Here is a 17,501-nt window from a genome sequence, read left to right on the forward strand (position 1 = left end):
AAAGACACACCCAAGCCACTTGAGTCCAGAACTCCAAATCCTGTTAATTTTTCATTTCTGATGTTCCACTCAGAGACACTGCAAAGAGCCTATTGAGGCAGTTTTCTGCCTTATTGCAATGAGTTCTATAACACTTGCTTTTGCTCTGTTAGCCAGTTGTTAGGTAGCATTTTGAATTCTGCCAATGAGAAAAAAGAAGTCCAAGATCATTTGAGATGATTTGCTTAAAGCTCGACAGCTAGAATTTTGCAGAGCCAGGTCTGCTCAATGAAGTGTTCAGATGCAAAGTCTGGGCTTTTCCAAGACATCTGCTCTGTCTGAGAAGAAAGAGTGTTCTCAGAGAAGCAATGTCAATAAAGTTAAGCTGTATGAATTATTTACTCCATAAAATTTAATTAAAATTAAACATGCAATTATTAACACAGTCAAGAAGCTAATACAGTACTAATGACATAATTGGTATTTTCTACCTTTTTGGCACTTTTTTCACTTTTTTATTCTAGTATTATTGTTAACATTTGGAACACAGAGAGCTCTAGACATTGTCTCGTAAAAGAAAGAGATGAACTACCTACATCAGTAGTGTAAGAATTCACATGATGAATTTTTTTTTTTAAAGATTTTATTTTTAAGTATTCTCTACACCCACTGTAGTGCTTGAACTCACAACCCCAAGATCAAGAGTTGCATGCTCTACTGACTGAGCCAGCCAGGCACCTCCACATGATTAATTTCTTTTCTTTTTCTTTCTTTGATAAAGCTTGATAGAGTAAAACTAGATGACCCGGGAAGAAAATATTTTGTTAACATTATTTTGCTAACATTTCTTCTCTCACATAACACTAAGTATAGCCATGCAGTCCAACCAAAAGTTCCAGAAAAATCTTCATTCACAGAAGGTTCAAAAGGGTTAGTGTTTCTCTGATGAATTTCCCCTTTTCATTGTCATCTCTGACCACCTCTGGTATCTCTGCTGTATGATAATGAACTAACTGTTGTTTAAGTACTTAAACTTTTTGCCAATATTTCAATGTATTTTTTTAGGGGGAGAGGGCCAGAGGAAGAGGGAGAGAAAGACTCTTAAGCAGGCTCCATGCCCAGAGTGGAGCCCAACTCCGGGCTCTATTTCACAACCTTGAGATCATGACCTGAACCAAGATCAAGAGTGGGATGCTGTGGCCCCGGGGTGGCTCAGGGGATGAATGTCTGCCTTTGGCTCAGGTCATGATGCTGGGGTCCTGAGACAGTTCTGCATCAGGCTCCCCGCAGGGAACCTGCTTCTCCCTCTACCTATGCCTCTGCTATTTCTCTGTGTCTCTCATTAATAAATAAATAAAATCTTAAAACAAACAAACAAACAAAAACAGTGGGTTGCCTAACCAACTGAGCCACTCAGGTGTCCCCTAAGTAATGTATATAAATGGAAAAAAATAACAGATACTATCACCATACCCATTTTACACTTAAAAAAATTGAGGCTTTGAAAAGTTAACATGCACAGGTTACACAGCGTAGGTGGCAGATCCGTGATTGAAACCCACCTGTCTCCAAAGCCTATTTTAACTCCCGCAATGGACAACACTGCCATCAGCCTGTGACTTTAAAAATGGTTTAATTAATAAGGAGATGGAGGCACTCTAGCAAATATAATCATCGAATGGGTATAATCAATTCATCTCAGTGTGAAGCTGAAAGCTCTGTCAGCTACAACTCTGTTCTAATCAATTCCAAACAGGAGCACACAATAAAGGACAATAACTCAGGATTAAAAACATATTTTAATTTTTAAAGACTATCATTTAAACAAATAATGAATTTTCAGAATCAAGCATACTGCCATCCATGAAACTGATGCTCCGTCACTACTGGGTGAACAACTAGCACTTTCTGGAGATGTATCTCTTTAGAAACTCCTCAAAATAGTGTTCTCTCCCCATGGAGGCAGTTCCCGCACACCACTCACCTGTTATGAAGCTGATGGTGGAGCTGTCACAACAGCTCAATTCTGGGTCTCCCCATGTTACCATGGTAACTCGGAAGTTGTAGTACCATGCTGGCAACAGATTGGCTATCCTCTGAAAAGATCAAGGAGACAAAAGACTAAGGGGAGGAAAATCATATTTTTGGAATAGAGTTATTTTTATTAGGTCATGAAAATAATAAGTATTTTTTATTTATGTTTCTGTGCCTATTTCTCTTTTCCAATTTTTTTCATTAAAAATTCTTTCTGGACTGAGGTAAGGTGTAAATAGAATGATATACAAACATAATTTTTAAAAAGTGGTTCACAGGTACAGAGTCAAATATTTCCAATACTGGTTTCGTTTGCAGTTTCCTAAGCTGTATTCCACAGTGAAACAGTACTTGTCAGTGATTGTACGTATGCATCCCCCTATTTCTAAGAAAACCGACCTCTCCCAACTCTATTCTCCCAGTTTGGACCGTAAGCATGCGTCCTTGTTGGGTGGCAAAGATCAGAGTCGTCCGCTGGGTATAGGGCAGCTGTGTACTTCATGTGTGACCTGTAGGAAACTGCACTTTAGAAGAAGCCAGTCCCAGAAAAAGCAATCTTTGACTTGCTCTCCTGAAGAGGAGCCTGTCACGGCCTGACATTAGAGGTATTTAACAGATGTGTGGATGTTAAGAATACTCATCATTAGCGTTAAACAGTGTCAACTAATTATTGAATGACTAAAGGAAATTTTTTGTGTTTTCCTCCTCAGGAAGCAGAGAGAAACAATGAGCATTTGATAGCTCTCCTAAAATGTGGCTGTGTGCAATTAGGGGTGAAAACATGTTTCACATATTTTTTTTTCTCTCTCTCTCTCAACCTCTCTCAAAAACAAAGTGAGTCCAGAAAACAAAAATGTCTAAAAAACAAAGAAACAAACAAACAAAAAACACACCAAACTCTTGAAAAGAGCAAGCCACTCGTGTATTTACAGGTAAATTTTTCTGATACGGAAAGTTTCATCTGTTCGCACAGGGAAGTGTGACAGCTTCTTACCACTGAGGCAGTCAAGGAGACAGTTGCTGCGATTTCATAGTACGTTGTCCACTCTGATGTCATGGTAGCAGGGTTGAAATAAAACATTTCAACTACATATTTTCTGAACACTCCTAAGTAAGGTCTGCTCCAGCTGAGAACCACTGCCGTAGGACCCAAGGGATAGAGCATTAAATCCTTTATCCCCGTTGGAACTTAAGAAGAAGTGGGGCGGGATGAAAAAAGAGAGAGCCAAGAAGGAATATTTAATATCTTAGCAACGGTTTCAAACTTAATAACTAGGGTTTTTGCTCTTCTGATATGATCACTGAATAAATCATATTTTCCCTGAGTCATTGATGCTAACGATAATCCTCAGGTATACAACTATAGTCATTTATTACGCTGAAAGTAGAATATTGGATGAGCATGGGTCCCCCCCATTTATGATGATAATGATTTGGGCGTAGGCATTGAACCCCCAAGCCGCAAAAACAAAAAAACAAACAAAACAAAACAAAACAAAACAAAACAGTACTCTGATAGTTATTCTTGAGGCTGGCAACTTACCAATAGCAAATGTCACAGGATCTGAAGGTGGTCCAATCAAAGGGCCTTTTCTTAGGTACATCACGACCTGGTACTGGGCACCGGGAACCAGATTTTCAATAATAGATTTGCTTGAGTTCACCTTTAAAGCAAACACCCGATATGATTTATATAGAGCTGGGCTTCCATAATGTGACACAAAGGCTGATATCATATTCAGGGACTCTCTGTGGATGCCTTTGAAATCCAGAAGCCTTTGCTTGTTCTGGGGAAGGTCAGATTTCAAAATTAGGATGATTTATAGTTTATGTGAACACTGAGGGGAACCCAGAACATTCAAATTCTATGGCTGGATTTAATAAGCCCCGCGAACTGCTTTATACCCATCAATGTCAATTTCAACTATGTACACTAGAGACGCGTCAGCCTCTAACCATAATCAAATCAGCAATACCATAAGGGGAGTCTGACATCCTAAACTGTGGTGTCAGCTAAAAACATACAAAGATCAGTGCAGGAATGTCTTTAGTCTCTCGTCACTTAGAAGCATATAATATCTAATTATAGAGATGGAAATGACCTCAGAGATTATCTGCTCCAAATCTCTCATTTAATAGATCAAGAAAGTAAAGCCAGGAAATGGCCAAGGTCACATATTTAGATTCAGCGCCGGGACTGGAAGCCTAGTATTGTGACCTCTAACGCCTGTTCCGGGCAAGTCACGGGACTCAGCACGGAGGTACATTGATAAGTGCTTCTCAAGGCTATTGTGACCCTATAAAATAATGTTGAAGAAAATATTTCTCCTTTAGATGAGCTCTCTTTTGCTGTTCTTTTAAAGAAAAAAACCTTTGTTTTGGTAACAAATACAATATAGAGAAAGACAGAAGAGATAGATGAATGAAATGTACTTATTAAAGTTTAAAATGTTGGTGTGCACTAGGATTGATACTTCAGCTTACAGGTCAAGAAGTGTGTGACTTTGACCTTTAGTACCTCTAATATTTAAGAAAGTCTTGCTTAGTAGGAAGAACACAGGCTCTTCTCTATTCAGACTGCCTGAAATCAAATCCTGCCTCTACTCTTTTGTAAGCATGAAAGTTTATTTATAATTTATTTACAATTCTTACCTTGGTTTCCTGATTGATAAACTATAGATAATACTATGATATATACCTCCCAGAGGATGCTTAAACTAGAGTACCAATAGAGGTAACTCATTACTCAGCAATTTTTTTGGCTTCTAGGGTACATAACATAAAATTTGCTGTGGAAAGGAGCATAAATCAATGAAGAACAGTATCGTTGACAGCTTACCTATGCTATAAGGTTTTTTTTTTAATTCAGCTTCATTATAATTTTAAGAATAAACACAGAATTGATATGATATGAATTTTAAAACCTTCTGATACTGGAAACTGATTCTACACAATAAAAATTGTATAATTTGAATTGGTAGAACTTGCTCTAAAAGTTAAGTAGGGAGACAAGCATATCATAATTTCTTTTCCAATAACTTAAGCAAAATAAAATTAAGTTGAATGAATACATTAGCATTTCCCTCCTTTCTTTCCTGTTTATACTCCTATAAGATTTTTTTACCTATGTTTTCAAATGCGAATTCTGCTGGCAGTCATCTAGGCAGAGTTAGCCAACTAGATATCTGATAGAGCTTTTCTCAAAGAGACAAACCATAAACAAGACGTGTATATTGCACAAAACTAAGTAATGCTGTCTTACTTCTTTAAAATAAAATTTTAAATGATAAAACTAGTAAATATTCATTGTGGAAATTATTCGCACAGTAGAAGAGCAAATGAAGTAAATTGGCAATTTTTCGGTCTTCCTCTCCTCATTTCCAACATTTTGGTAGGCAATCTGCAGACCCTCCTCAATACATATATACATAAATAACATTATATTGACCCATATAGGTGTTAATTATTAACTTGCTCCAAACTTTTCTTTAAAACTTAACAGCACATCATAGACATCTAGGCAGGCATACCTCTGAATGCTAACATAGCTCATTAATCACTCATTTAGAATGTTTAGCATAGCAGGACAAAAAAAGTGTAGACTGCTTCAGGGTGGTAAAGTTTCTTTGGTTTGATAATATTTTAAGCAAGTGGTTGATTCTGATTATTCAAATGATTACATGAAATCGGAGCCACTTAAATATACCATCATATTTAATACCCTGAGGATATCATGCTAGTGAAATCAGTTGGAGAAAGACAAATATTGTATGATTTCACTGTGTGGAAACAAAAAAAGCAAATCAAATGAGCAGACAAAACAAAACAAAACTCTTAGGTACAGTGAACAGAATGGTGGTTGCCAGAGGGGAGTGGAGTGGGAGGTGGATGATAAGGGTCAAGAGGGTTAAGAGGTACAAAGTTACACTTATAAAATAAACAAGCCATAGCAATGTAACCTACGGTATGGTGACTGCAGTCAGTAATATTGTGTTGCATATTTGAAAATTGCTAAGAGAATAAATCTTAAAAATTCTCATCATTAGAAAAAAATTTTGTAACATTGTACGGTGATGGATGGCAACTAGGTTTATTGTGATGATCATTTCCCAATGCATGCAACTATTGAATCATTATGTTATACACCTGAAACTAATATAATGTTATATACATCAATTACACCTTGATACATAAAACATGCCATCTTAATAAATTCATCCTAGGGACATTATACTTCTTTTTAAGATGATTTTATTAATTTATTTGAGAGAGAAAGAGAGAGAGCATGAGCGGGGTGAGGGGCAGAGCGAGAGGGACAAGCAGACTCCCCACTGAATACAGAGCGATTGTCTTGACCTAGGGCTTGAGGAGGAGCTAAAGGTGGGGCTCCTAGCAGGCTCCATAGAGTATTGAACCCCAGGACCTTGAGATTAAGACCTCAGCTGAAGTCAGATGCTGACTAAGCCACCCAGCACCCCTATTTTTTTTTCATAAAGAAGCAACTATGTGTATATTATATATATATATATTATATATATATATATATTATATATATAAGCACTATTTTAAAAAATTACCTTGGTAACAAATAATAAACCCTAATTCCTTCCTGCCATCTTGTTTTTGAATATCTACTGAACCACCAGCCTGTATCTGAGCTTCCATCCCTCCATACCCTAGTATTTATCCTGGATCACCTTTGGGTAGGTAGACTGAAGGCAGGCAGGAGAAATGCCCCTGAATTCTCCCTCCTAAATAATACATATTTTATTCTCCAGAGGAGAATCATTCCACACCTTCTCCCCCAGTTTTCATCCCTCCTTTGTATTCCACTATTTCCTCTCTCTCATTCCCAACTGGCTCCATCGCCATTCCAGAGAATTTAGTTCAGCCCAACACCCCTCTGATGAGGCACCAGTCCTGTTCCTCCCCAGCTAAAGAAATAGGAGGAAAGATGTCTTAGAGAGCATAGGAAATACATGACAGACTTAATAACTGGGTATGTACATTGTCAGAAAACACTTGGGGACCAAGGCAGATCACATGTGAAAATAAATTTACATTCATATATGAGGTTTTTTAATCCTGAAATTTATGATTGTGTGTGAGACTTTGGAGAAAGTACTGAAAGCACATTTACTTTGAAGAATTGACCGGATCCTTTATGTATATAACACTTATAGAGCACAGACTTTATGTTCAACATATATTTATTAATGAAGAGCACTGAAATGGTTGTTAGGAGGCATACATCACAAAACACCCTTTTCTCTGAACATTTGCATGCAAACTCATACCCAAAACAACAACCAGACGTGAAGAGCATATACATGATGAGGAAAAATTCAAACTAATGGGTACAATGTACCTACTTGGAAGGTCAGACTCTAAGCTTCACAAACTTAAGGTTCAAGTCAAATCTGTTTTATTTCTAGGATCTTATGCAGGACCCACCTAGCACACAGAAATCAGTGGTGGTGTAAGGAAGAGTAGAGGCACTAGCAGGGAGTCTCATGGATGATGTATTTAATGTATAAAGCAACGATCCTGTGGTATAGTCACTGGTAGAAGCAAAGTAGGGCAAGTGAAAGTATAAAATAGTGAAACATTATATTATCTGTTAATACTATAGTGTCCCCTTATCTGCAAGGGATATGTTGTTCTGAGACTCCCCCCAATGGATGTCTGAAACCATGAGTAGTACTGAACCCTATACGTATTATGTTCTTTCCTATACATACACATATACTTGCTGTAAAGTTTAATTTATAAATTAGGCATAGTAAGAGATTAACAATAACCAATAATAAAAAGGATTACAACCATATGCTACAATAAAAGTTATGTAAATGTAGTCTCTCTCAAAATATCTCATTGTACTGTATTTACCCTTCTTATGATGTTGTGAGATGATAAAATGTCTACATGATGAGATGAATTGGGGTGAATGAAATAGACTTTGTGACCCCTTGCTAGGCTACTACTGACCTTCTGACTATATGTTGGTGGAGGATCATCTGTTTCTGGCCCACAGGTGAGCATGGGACACTGTATCCATGGAAAGTGAAATCATGAATTAAGGGGGTGAATACTACTGTATGTGTCTGGCTTTAGAATCACTCTTAGTTTTGAGCTGCATTTTGAATTTTAATGTAATCACAGTACCATTGAATACAGAATTAAAGAAATACTATTATTTTTTCCTTTTGGATAAAGGTTGCTTTGAGAAATAAGCCCAAATCAGACCAAATACTGGGATAATATTTTCTGGGCTCTTTTGATTAATGGCCACATGACTGCAGGCCAGTTTTTGAGATTTTTTTCTAATTAATTAATTATTTAATTATTTTGAGAGAGAGAGCGCAAGCCAGGCGGAGGGGCAGAGGGAGAGGATCTCAAGCTGACTCCATGCTGAGCCCGATGAGGGGTTCGTTTTCACGACCTTAAAATAATGACCTGAGCTGAAACCAAGAGTCAGACACTTAACCAACTGTGCCACCCAGGCACTCATTTTTGAGATTTTCTGAATGGATATTTCCTCATCTAAAAATGTATGTGTGTGCGTGTGTGTGTGTGTGTGTGTGTGTGTGTGTGTGTAGTAGTAGTAGTAGTAGTAGTAGTAGTAGGGCAATGGATAATGTTGGTGTAATAACACAATCTTCAAAATGTTCTTGTAATTGAGATAACACCTCACACTGGGTCCTAGATCCCACCCTCCATTTTAAATATTGGCTTCTTTGCCTATAATCCTGAACAGTTTCATGTTTGCATCTCAAGAAGGCATTGTCAAAGTGCACTGAGACTGCTCTTTCCTGGCTCATTTATAATTTACAATCTCTATCAATACCGTTAGCCTCTGGCTTCTGTGCAAAAGATATGTAATTTGTGCATTAGATGAGGGACGAAGAAATGCACCTTGGAGCGGTCAAGTTCTGTGTCATGTTCTATAAGAGAAACCCATTTTTCTACCAATGTGACGAGTCAGCCATCTTTCCTCTCCTCAGGAAAGGAATCTACTAAGCTGCATAGTGAGTCGTGATTACAAGTTAATTGGTTTAGCATATTTACTCCTTAATTTAATTCAAGTCAAGGGGTAGCTGCATCTTCAAGGAAGGGCTTATCTCAACACTCCTAAGCCCTTCTAGCACTCCAAAGGCCATGAGTCCTGAGTTCATCTTATCAACTCAAAGTTCCTCATTCTTTGAGTTTCACTAACTGCCTAACTTTCCTGGGATAAATGGAAACGTTCCAAAAAGCTTTCATGTGCCAAACGTTTTTGAGTATTATATTTCCAGTGCATGACACACGAGTTGATAATTTCTTTCTTTCTTTCTTTTTTTTTTTTTTTTTTTTTTTTTTTTGCCTTTAAGGAAGTAAATATTGTGTCCTTAAGACACCGGGAATCAGTGAATTTGATCTTAGGAAAAAAAATAAAACAAGGTTTTAGGAAAGTAGGGCTGAGCTCCATACTCCCCATGGATACTCAGGGTAATGGGAAGCAAGGTCTGCCCCGGGGGCATGTGGCAGGGTTTCTGCTCAGGACTGGTGGCTGGGCATGGAAACTCATCGTAGTAGCCATTCCTAGAACTACTGATTTGCACCCCATTTTCGCTTGCCCCTCAGGCTCCCTCATGCTTACCTAACTCCTATTTATCCTTCAAAGCTCCTCTCAGCTGTGATTAGTGAAAGGGGAGTTTCTTACCTTAGTACTTTTAATTTTTGAATTATTTTTTCAGTGCACATGAATGACCCTATTTATATTTCAAGTAACAAGAAAAAGAATGGAAAAGAATAAAACCAACCAACCAGCCAACAAAACTTCCCCAGAACCTTCTGCTTGGTTGTCTCCTACCCTGGGAAAAGTTTTCCTGGCCAGTTTCCAAATCTTCTTGCCCCAATTCCATATTTTCTCCTCCCCAGCTCTTTCTTTCCATGAACTCCTAGAGCCTCTCAATCATTTCTTTTTAGCCTAGGCCTTATTTTATGCTCAGCAGTGACTGTGCGCTCCCTCACACATTGTTCTCACTAGGTTACAGACTCTGCAAGAGGCAGACACAGAAATCACCTAGATAAAAAAAAAAAAAAAAATCGCCTAGATCCCCAACATCTATCTGAGTACCTGGCACATTGTAGGTGTCTTGAACGAGGCTTGAAAATAAAAGGAAGCGGGTAATCCTCAGAGGGAGAGGGAAGAGGACTGCAACTGGAGAACCATGCACACTCATTTCCCACTCACAAAGCACGCAGGGAGACCCCGGCACCCCCTCTTGCCATGGTCTCCTGGGCTGCAGGGGTGAGCACGCCCCTCGGCCTGTTTTGCTTTTTGTTTCTATTTTTCCCCTGCGCCTTTACCTGAGTGCAGTACTGCTTTTCCAGCCTCTGGCTCTCCTTCTGTTTCTGGCAGGTGAGTGACACCACAGACACGATGGTGCCGTTGTAGTTCTCCTGGGAAGACGTCCAGGACATCAAAGCGGTGGTTGAGCTTAAAACGTGGACGCTCACATGCTGGGGCTTCTCGGTCAGCTCTTCGATCCACTCTCCCAAAGGGCCTGGACATTTCAAATAAGAGCACAAGGTTTCATGCTGAGCTGGTGGAGATCACAGAGTCTAGTTTCAAAACTCAGGTTGTTTTCCTTTTTGCCCTTACACAGATCAAAGTAAGACTGGCAGCTGGGCCGGCATGGCTCTCTGGCCCTGCCCAGCTGGCCTCACCCTTGGATCTAAGGCCAGCGGTGGCAGCAGCAATGGGAGCATTCTATGGACAGACAGACAGACAGACAGCTCCACTTGAGCTGTCCTGTGCCTCGGAGGTTAGCCTGGTAAATTCTCCACCAGAGAAAATTTACTTCTCTTTTCAAGAAGCGTGGGTGTGGAAGGGGGGGCATTGCATCAGTGTTTATAATTCCTTTGCCGTTAGGATCTTCCATCTCTAGAAATAATTACTTTGAGATTCAAATTAGCCTCTACTGCCATCGTGTGAAAAGATTTTAAATTTGGTAACAGCAGGATCAAAGAGGTGGGGTGCGATCATATTAGCGAGGAAGTAGGCAGCAGGCCGACTCAATTACAGAAGCTGCCTGAGATCCGGGTGATAATTTGAGGGTCATGGTGGGTTCCTCATTATAAAGTGTCTCCACAGAAGTGCCCACTGTTAGCTTTGTTCTCTTAAGTTGCTCAAGTGGTTATTAGCCCAGTGCCTGACACATAGGAAGGATCGAGAAGGGGTGAGGTGGTTATTATCTACAGAAGTTCCTTGTTGAAATGCACATGTGCAACCTTCCTTTATTTACTGAGGATACGCTTCTCAGTGTCTTAAGAGGGAGCTGTATTCCTGGGCTGGAACCCAGGAAGGGAAAAGGAGCAAGTGTTTCTGCTGGGGACAGCCATCTCAGGCTCACAGCAAATGGGGCCAGGGAGATCATGACAATAAAAAAAACGATAATAATAATGATGGCAAAGAGAGCATTCGGCATGTTGTAGGCTTTGTTTTCGGCTTACGTATGTTTCCATACTTAATCCTTTAACTTTCATAACAGACCCATGAGATAAGTATGAGTATTAATCCCAGTTTCAGATGAGGGCGCTGGGGCAGAGATAGGGTAAGTAGAGCTGGGATTCACCCACAGGAAGGCTGCTTCCAGAATCCATGCTCTCAACCCCTGCATGAAACCTCTGGGGACACTAGGAACCTGGGGAAAATTCTGGTTTGGAGACAGGAAAGGTGACCAAAACTCAACTTTGCTCATTATTAATGATGTAACCTTGGGCAAATGATTTAACTTCTCTGACTCTGCCAATGTACCGGCCAGATGGATTAAATCATAGAATGTTAGAATTGAACACCTGAGAGATCCAATACTTCATTTAACTGATGAGAGCACTGAGGCCCAGAGATGTGTATGACCTGTCCAATGTCACAGAGCTAGTAAGTGCTTGGGGCCCAACCCAGACTTCTGGTCTCCTGGATCAAAGTTTTGTGACAATTTATCACGATGCCATCTATCACTGGCATCAAATGAGATCACATGTGTTAGAGAATTATGTAAATTTGAGGTATTATCATCATTGTGAGGAAGATTCCTGTGATCGTAGGGCCACAGTGAGCCATGGTTGGAGGAAGCAAAATGAATTCTCTCCTTCAATTTTTTTTTTTTTTTTTATGTTAGGACTTTTTACGTTAGGACTAACCTGCTAATCAAGCCAAGATAATGGGTCGCTGCAGGCTACATGGAAATGGACTTTGCTGTCAAATATTCCTAGGCTCTAGTCCTCATTTGGACACTTGGGAAAGTCACTAAACTTTCTGTGACTCAGTTTTTTTTTCCCACCTGAAACATGGGGATAACTGAAATATAAGGTTGTTGGGAGGCTAAGGTAAATGTCTATCTTCCTTTGCATCTCTGAGGATAACCTTCAAAACTGCATTAATACAAGTCATAATGCAACAAGACAAACATAAATGTTGATGTAATTTAATAAATATTAATGTCACAGCTTAACACTGGAACAGTTTGGTCAGGAAAATGGGCTGCTAATATAATTAGCTGGCATGAGTCCGCACTATGTTGAGGGGGCTTACTCAGTTGAGTAAAATTTAAAAAACCAAAATTTTTAGTGCCCTATACTTTTCTAGATGAATATTAATATACATCTCTTTGAAATAATCATATTTTTAGCAATTCTACAACATTATCAACAGTACTAGTCAATCTGGATACTCTAGAGCAGAGCGCCCAACACATGAAAGTAGTTCCGTGAATATCTGCTAAATGTACAACAGAATTAATAAAATAGTATAAATATGGGCCCTAGGCTAAGACTCTATAATTTGGTATAAGAGGCAAGACATACACAAATAAAACAAATCTAGAAAACTATTATACACAAATAAGCTCTGTATTTTGTGTTGTTCCCTATGAAACTCAGTAGAAATTCAGAGAAGGGAAGGGCCAGCATGGCCAGAATAGCTGAAGGAGCTTTGCCAAGAGCTGTTGACACTTGTGGTGGATCGCTACTGACAGAGAAATCTTTTTGTTAATAAAACACTTTATGCTTCATGGGAGGGACACCTGGGTGGCTCAGCGGTTGAGCATCTGCCTTCAGCTCAGGGTGTGATCCTGGAATCCGGGATCGAGTCCCATATCGGGCTCCTTGCGGGAAGCCTGCTTCTCCCTCTGCCTGTGTCTCTGCTTCTCTCTCTCTCTCAATCTCTCTCTCTCTGTGTCTCTCATGAATAAATAAATAAAATCTTAAAAAAAAAAAAAACTTAATGGGAAAAACCGAATACTAAACTTTGTTCTCATTCTCTAGTGACCTCACATCAGAGATCTTCTATAACCAAGAGACATGCAAGCAATCATGACTATTCTTTCTGTATATCTAATGGATCTTTAGGCCTCTTACCAGTAGTGATATTTTTAGGTTCTTAAGTAGAAATGCTACATAGAACGCTTTGAACATTTTTCAGTTGTTAAATAAACTGATCTCTTCCCTCTGTCCCCCTTCTCATTCTCCCACCTACCCTTTTGAGAATTATTTGGTGAAAGGTGGTATTTTGCCTTTGGAGAAGGTGATAAAGTATATATGGCGATAATCTTTTTTTTTTTTTTTTTTTTTCGATAATCTTTTTTGAAGAGCCATTTTATCCATTGCCTTCTGGTTTTTTTCTTTCTGCTGATGGGAGGCATATTTAACTGCTGATAAACTAGCTAACTGATGTTTGGCTTCTAAACCTCTGGTGAACATATTCAGATAAGCTGAAACCATTACAGATATGCATGATTTGTGTAGTTTTGGGAGGCTAGGTATTTGCTCGGTTAATGCCCCTCATAGAATCAGTAGAAACCATCCTAAGACTTGACAGTGGAGCTTTTAGGATGCTCTAGCCTTGTTTTCTTATGCCAAATTTATGGTGACAACCTAGGTCTTACTACACTTAAATCTGTTTTTCTTTTGAATTATCTCAGCTCAATATTCTAATGAGACTTTCCCCACAGTCCAACAACATCAATTTTCTATAAGTCCTCAAACAAAAGTCATATTTCCTAAACAGTGTGTCCATGTTCTTGGAGAGTTTGTTCTGGCTAGTGTGGAAGGTCAGCCTAATAAATGTTCAATTATCACAATAATAAAAAAATGCGTAAGTTAAATCTCTGGGTAGGTTTGCTACTATTAAACATACATATATTTCCTCTGCTGTCAAAATCTCATGGATCTGGGCCTCTTCTGACCTTGACAATTTCTCAGGGTCTCTGAGGTTTGATGAATAATTGATGCCCGAGCATCATTAATCTCCCCAGTTCCATTGTCCTAGCTCCCCTGTAAGTGCAAAATAGTCTCTTTGGTACTTACTGATATAAAAACTGAGTGATTTTGCTGACTGACTTTTCCGAGTGTCACAAGATCCTGCGGAACTAAAGGTTGTCACGGATAACTTATATTTCCCAGGCTCCTTCAGTTCCGCAACAAATTCATGTGCTTCTTCATCCACTGTCAAATATTCAGTAAAGTTTTCTGAATCATATATAAAAAAAGGAGAATATATATGAATTGAAACCTAAAAGGGCCTTGAATGTGGACAAGTCAATTAATTTTAAAAATAAGTATTTTTTATACTGTTTCCTTTTTGTCAAGTTCAATTATACATCTTCATCAAAGGTACTAGAAAAGAAACATGATCGAGTATTCAAATTTGTTTTTCAGGATACTTTTAAATAACCAAATTAAAATATAGCATCCAAATCAATAAAACTTAGAGATGAGTATATACTGCACATTCTTATCTAATGTCACCCAACAACATTGTATGCACAGAACAGAAGGAGACTGTCAGGAGAAGATTACGATAGTTGACTTTCTCATCTGAGTATAAGGAATAAAAAAATAACCAGCATTAAGTATCTTATCAGTTCTTTGTGGTAGTATTAAATATCCAGAAATGCCTTAGAATGAATTGAGTTATTTCTTATTGGAAATTCTTCTGAGTAGGTTTTCTGACACTAGTAATACTTGTTCACCTGTCTTCTTCCAGATTTTACTTTCTAAAAGTAAAAATGGTTTTTACATGCTTCAAAGTCCATCTCCTGCTGCTTATTACTTCATTTGAAGTTGTTCTCAGGAGTTGGTGACTACGAGAGCCTTCAACAGAACACACTGCAGTCAGATAAAAGCATGATTGAACCTTCATGGAAATACTCATTTAAAAAAAATTGTGAGTTACAGGAACCTATTTCCCACAGAATATATTGTGGAACAGAAAAATAAAAGATTAAAAGCAGATGAAGACGGACATCTTTATACAAGTAATTCCAGGTAAATGTGAAAACTTTTGACTCAATAATTGGAAATGACAAAGGATTTCAATTTTTTTTTTTAAGGATTTCAATTTTATACGGTTTTCGAATATGGTCGATTGCTCTATAATCCAGTATAGAGGAATCCACAGATTTTGGTGTCTTATTCTATTAAATAAAATAAAGGCAAACAATATGTAATATATTATACTATATGGTACTAATGCCCTACCCTGAAAAAAAAAAAAACAGCTATCATTTGAACTGCAAATATTGACAACCTGACAACTTTGCCACCCTAACTACTAGACTGGAAAGTATAAAATGAAATATGTTATTGTACAAACAAAACAAACAGCAAATAACTATAAAAACCTAACAACAACAAAAAAATCTAACAAACAATAATTTAGATGTGATTTGTGACCCAAATTAACTAAAGGCCAGATTCCTGGTTTTCAGAAATTAGTGGGTTAAAATGCAAAGAATGGCTCTCAGATGCTGGATCAATGGATATGATACACAGCAGCTATGTTGAAAATATTAGTGGCTGTGCATTTTCTATTTTACTACCAGCTCCTTTTTGGGAAAAATGTGGAGTGCTGCTGGTTCCCCAGAGGCACACCCTAAGGCTAGATGAGGACACAGGGCTGATGCTCTTGGGAAAGTAGCCTTCTTGTCAGATTGTTTTGCTACATGCTTCATAAATCGTGTATTAGAAAACAGAAAACTTCTCTAGCATATTTTGTAATTTGTGATGGTTGGAACTTTAATTCAAAATCTTTCCAAACATAAGGTTTTCCTCAGTGGCCTGGGGCGCATGATATATTGGGTAGTGAAATATACACAAGTTATTAGTACTTGCAATGTAGAAACTACCCAAACCTTGAATTCTGATTCTGCCTATTCAATTTTGTTTTCTAGTCTTCATGGGCATTGCTACTCAAATTCTTCCCTTTCTTTACAATTTTTCTTTAAATATTAACTGCCTGCCATCAAGTCTTTTTTTTTTTTCTAAATATTTTAGGTTTAACATATTTCAATGTCCTTTCCTTTCCACACCATATCTTATTTTTGCTGACTTCCTATTACTTTACCTTCTCTTTCTATGTGGATATGGAACCCATCGAAGGCGGTGGGTGGTTTGGGTGGCAACCAATTCAGTATCATTTGTACAGGAAAAAATGAGAGAGATCCTGCTGTTGATTTTTCCGTCTCACTGAGCGTACTATTATTTTCATATTCCATGGGAAGGACACTGACAAAGTCATCTTCACTTTCGGGGGTGGCAGATGCACTGCCCCACCAATAGGGCTGGGATGTAGTTTCGTAGTCACTGCTGTTGAAATCGGGCCAACCAGAAGAAATGTTGCCTGAGGGAATTTCGGGGGTTTCATCTGTAAAATGGAAGAGTTTGTCTTTTCCCACTGTATCTTGGGATCTCATGAACGATTCCTCTGGGAAATTGCCACTCTGTTCTTCCCAGTTGTTTTTGTTCAAGTTTACAATACGAACCGAGATATTTCGAGGTGGATAAGGGGCTGTAAGAGAGGGAATTTTCAGTTTCAAGTAATTTTAATTCTGTTATAATGAATACTTAATCTATAAGTGAGTCAAATACACAAGTGGATTTACAAAGTAGAGGTCAGTTTTACTTCTACTGTATAAAGATAACCTACATCAAGAACTATTGTGGTGTCAAATACACATTTATCTAAGGTTTTGTGCATAATGTGCACACATGAGCGTATCACCACTCATATTTCAGATACATTAACTAATGATATACATTAACTAATGACAGTATCCTTGTCCATGTGGTAATTTAACCATGTCCAAAGCAGAGTTGTGTAAATATTCTTCAGCTTATCAAAATCACCTTAAAAAAAAAAAAAAACCGAGTCTCTGCCATTGGATCTTTCTTACAAAAAAGCAGCTATAGTGTACTTAGCTATCAAGATAAAAATTCTCCCTATGACATAGTTATATTTAGGAGAGTTGCATATATACCTTTAGAAACATTAGCAAAATATTAGAAATTTAGCTTCACTCCTCACCTCTCCAGAATGAAACATATAGGCACAAAATTAGTTTGTGAATTATGGAAGCATACTTTTCTAGAGGTAGAAAATTATGAAGGCACTGTGTGTGGTCTACCTACAACAGTTTCTACTTATTCTTCAAATAGTAGCTTAA

General features: G+C 38.2%; 1 protein-coding gene across 4 annotated transcripts in view; it reads right to left on the reverse strand.

Annotated features, from left to right (window-relative positions):
- Window positions 1–17,501, reverse strand: part of PTPRO (protein tyrosine phosphatase receptor type O) — a 238,821-nt gene that overhangs the window by 71,277 nt on the left and 150,043 nt on the right. For all 4 annotated transcript variants that reach the window (XM_025995173.2, XM_025995172.2, XM_072765952.1 and 1 more), the window contains 6 exons: window positions 16,403–16,846; window positions 14,365–14,526; window positions 10,366–10,562; window positions 3,557–3,677; window positions 3,008–3,201; window positions 1,964–2,075 (listed from right to left, as the gene is read on the reverse strand). In XM_025995173.2, the coding sequence (XP_025850958.1) occupies window positions 1,964–2,075; window positions 3,008–3,201; window positions 3,557–3,677; window positions 10,366–10,562; window positions 14,365–14,526; window positions 16,403–16,846 (1,230 nt within the window). The remainder of the gene's footprint in view (window positions 1–1,963; window positions 2,076–3,007; window positions 3,202–3,556; window positions 3,678–10,365; window positions 10,563–14,364; window positions 14,527–16,402; window positions 16,847–17,501) is intronic.

This window comes from Vulpes vulpes, chromosome 8 (assembly GCF_048418805.1).
Source record: "Vulpes vulpes isolate BD-2025 chromosome 8, VulVul3, whole genome shotgun sequence".
Classification (NCBI taxonomy): Eukaryota; Metazoa; Chordata; class Mammalia; order Carnivora; family Canidae; genus Vulpes; species Vulpes vulpes.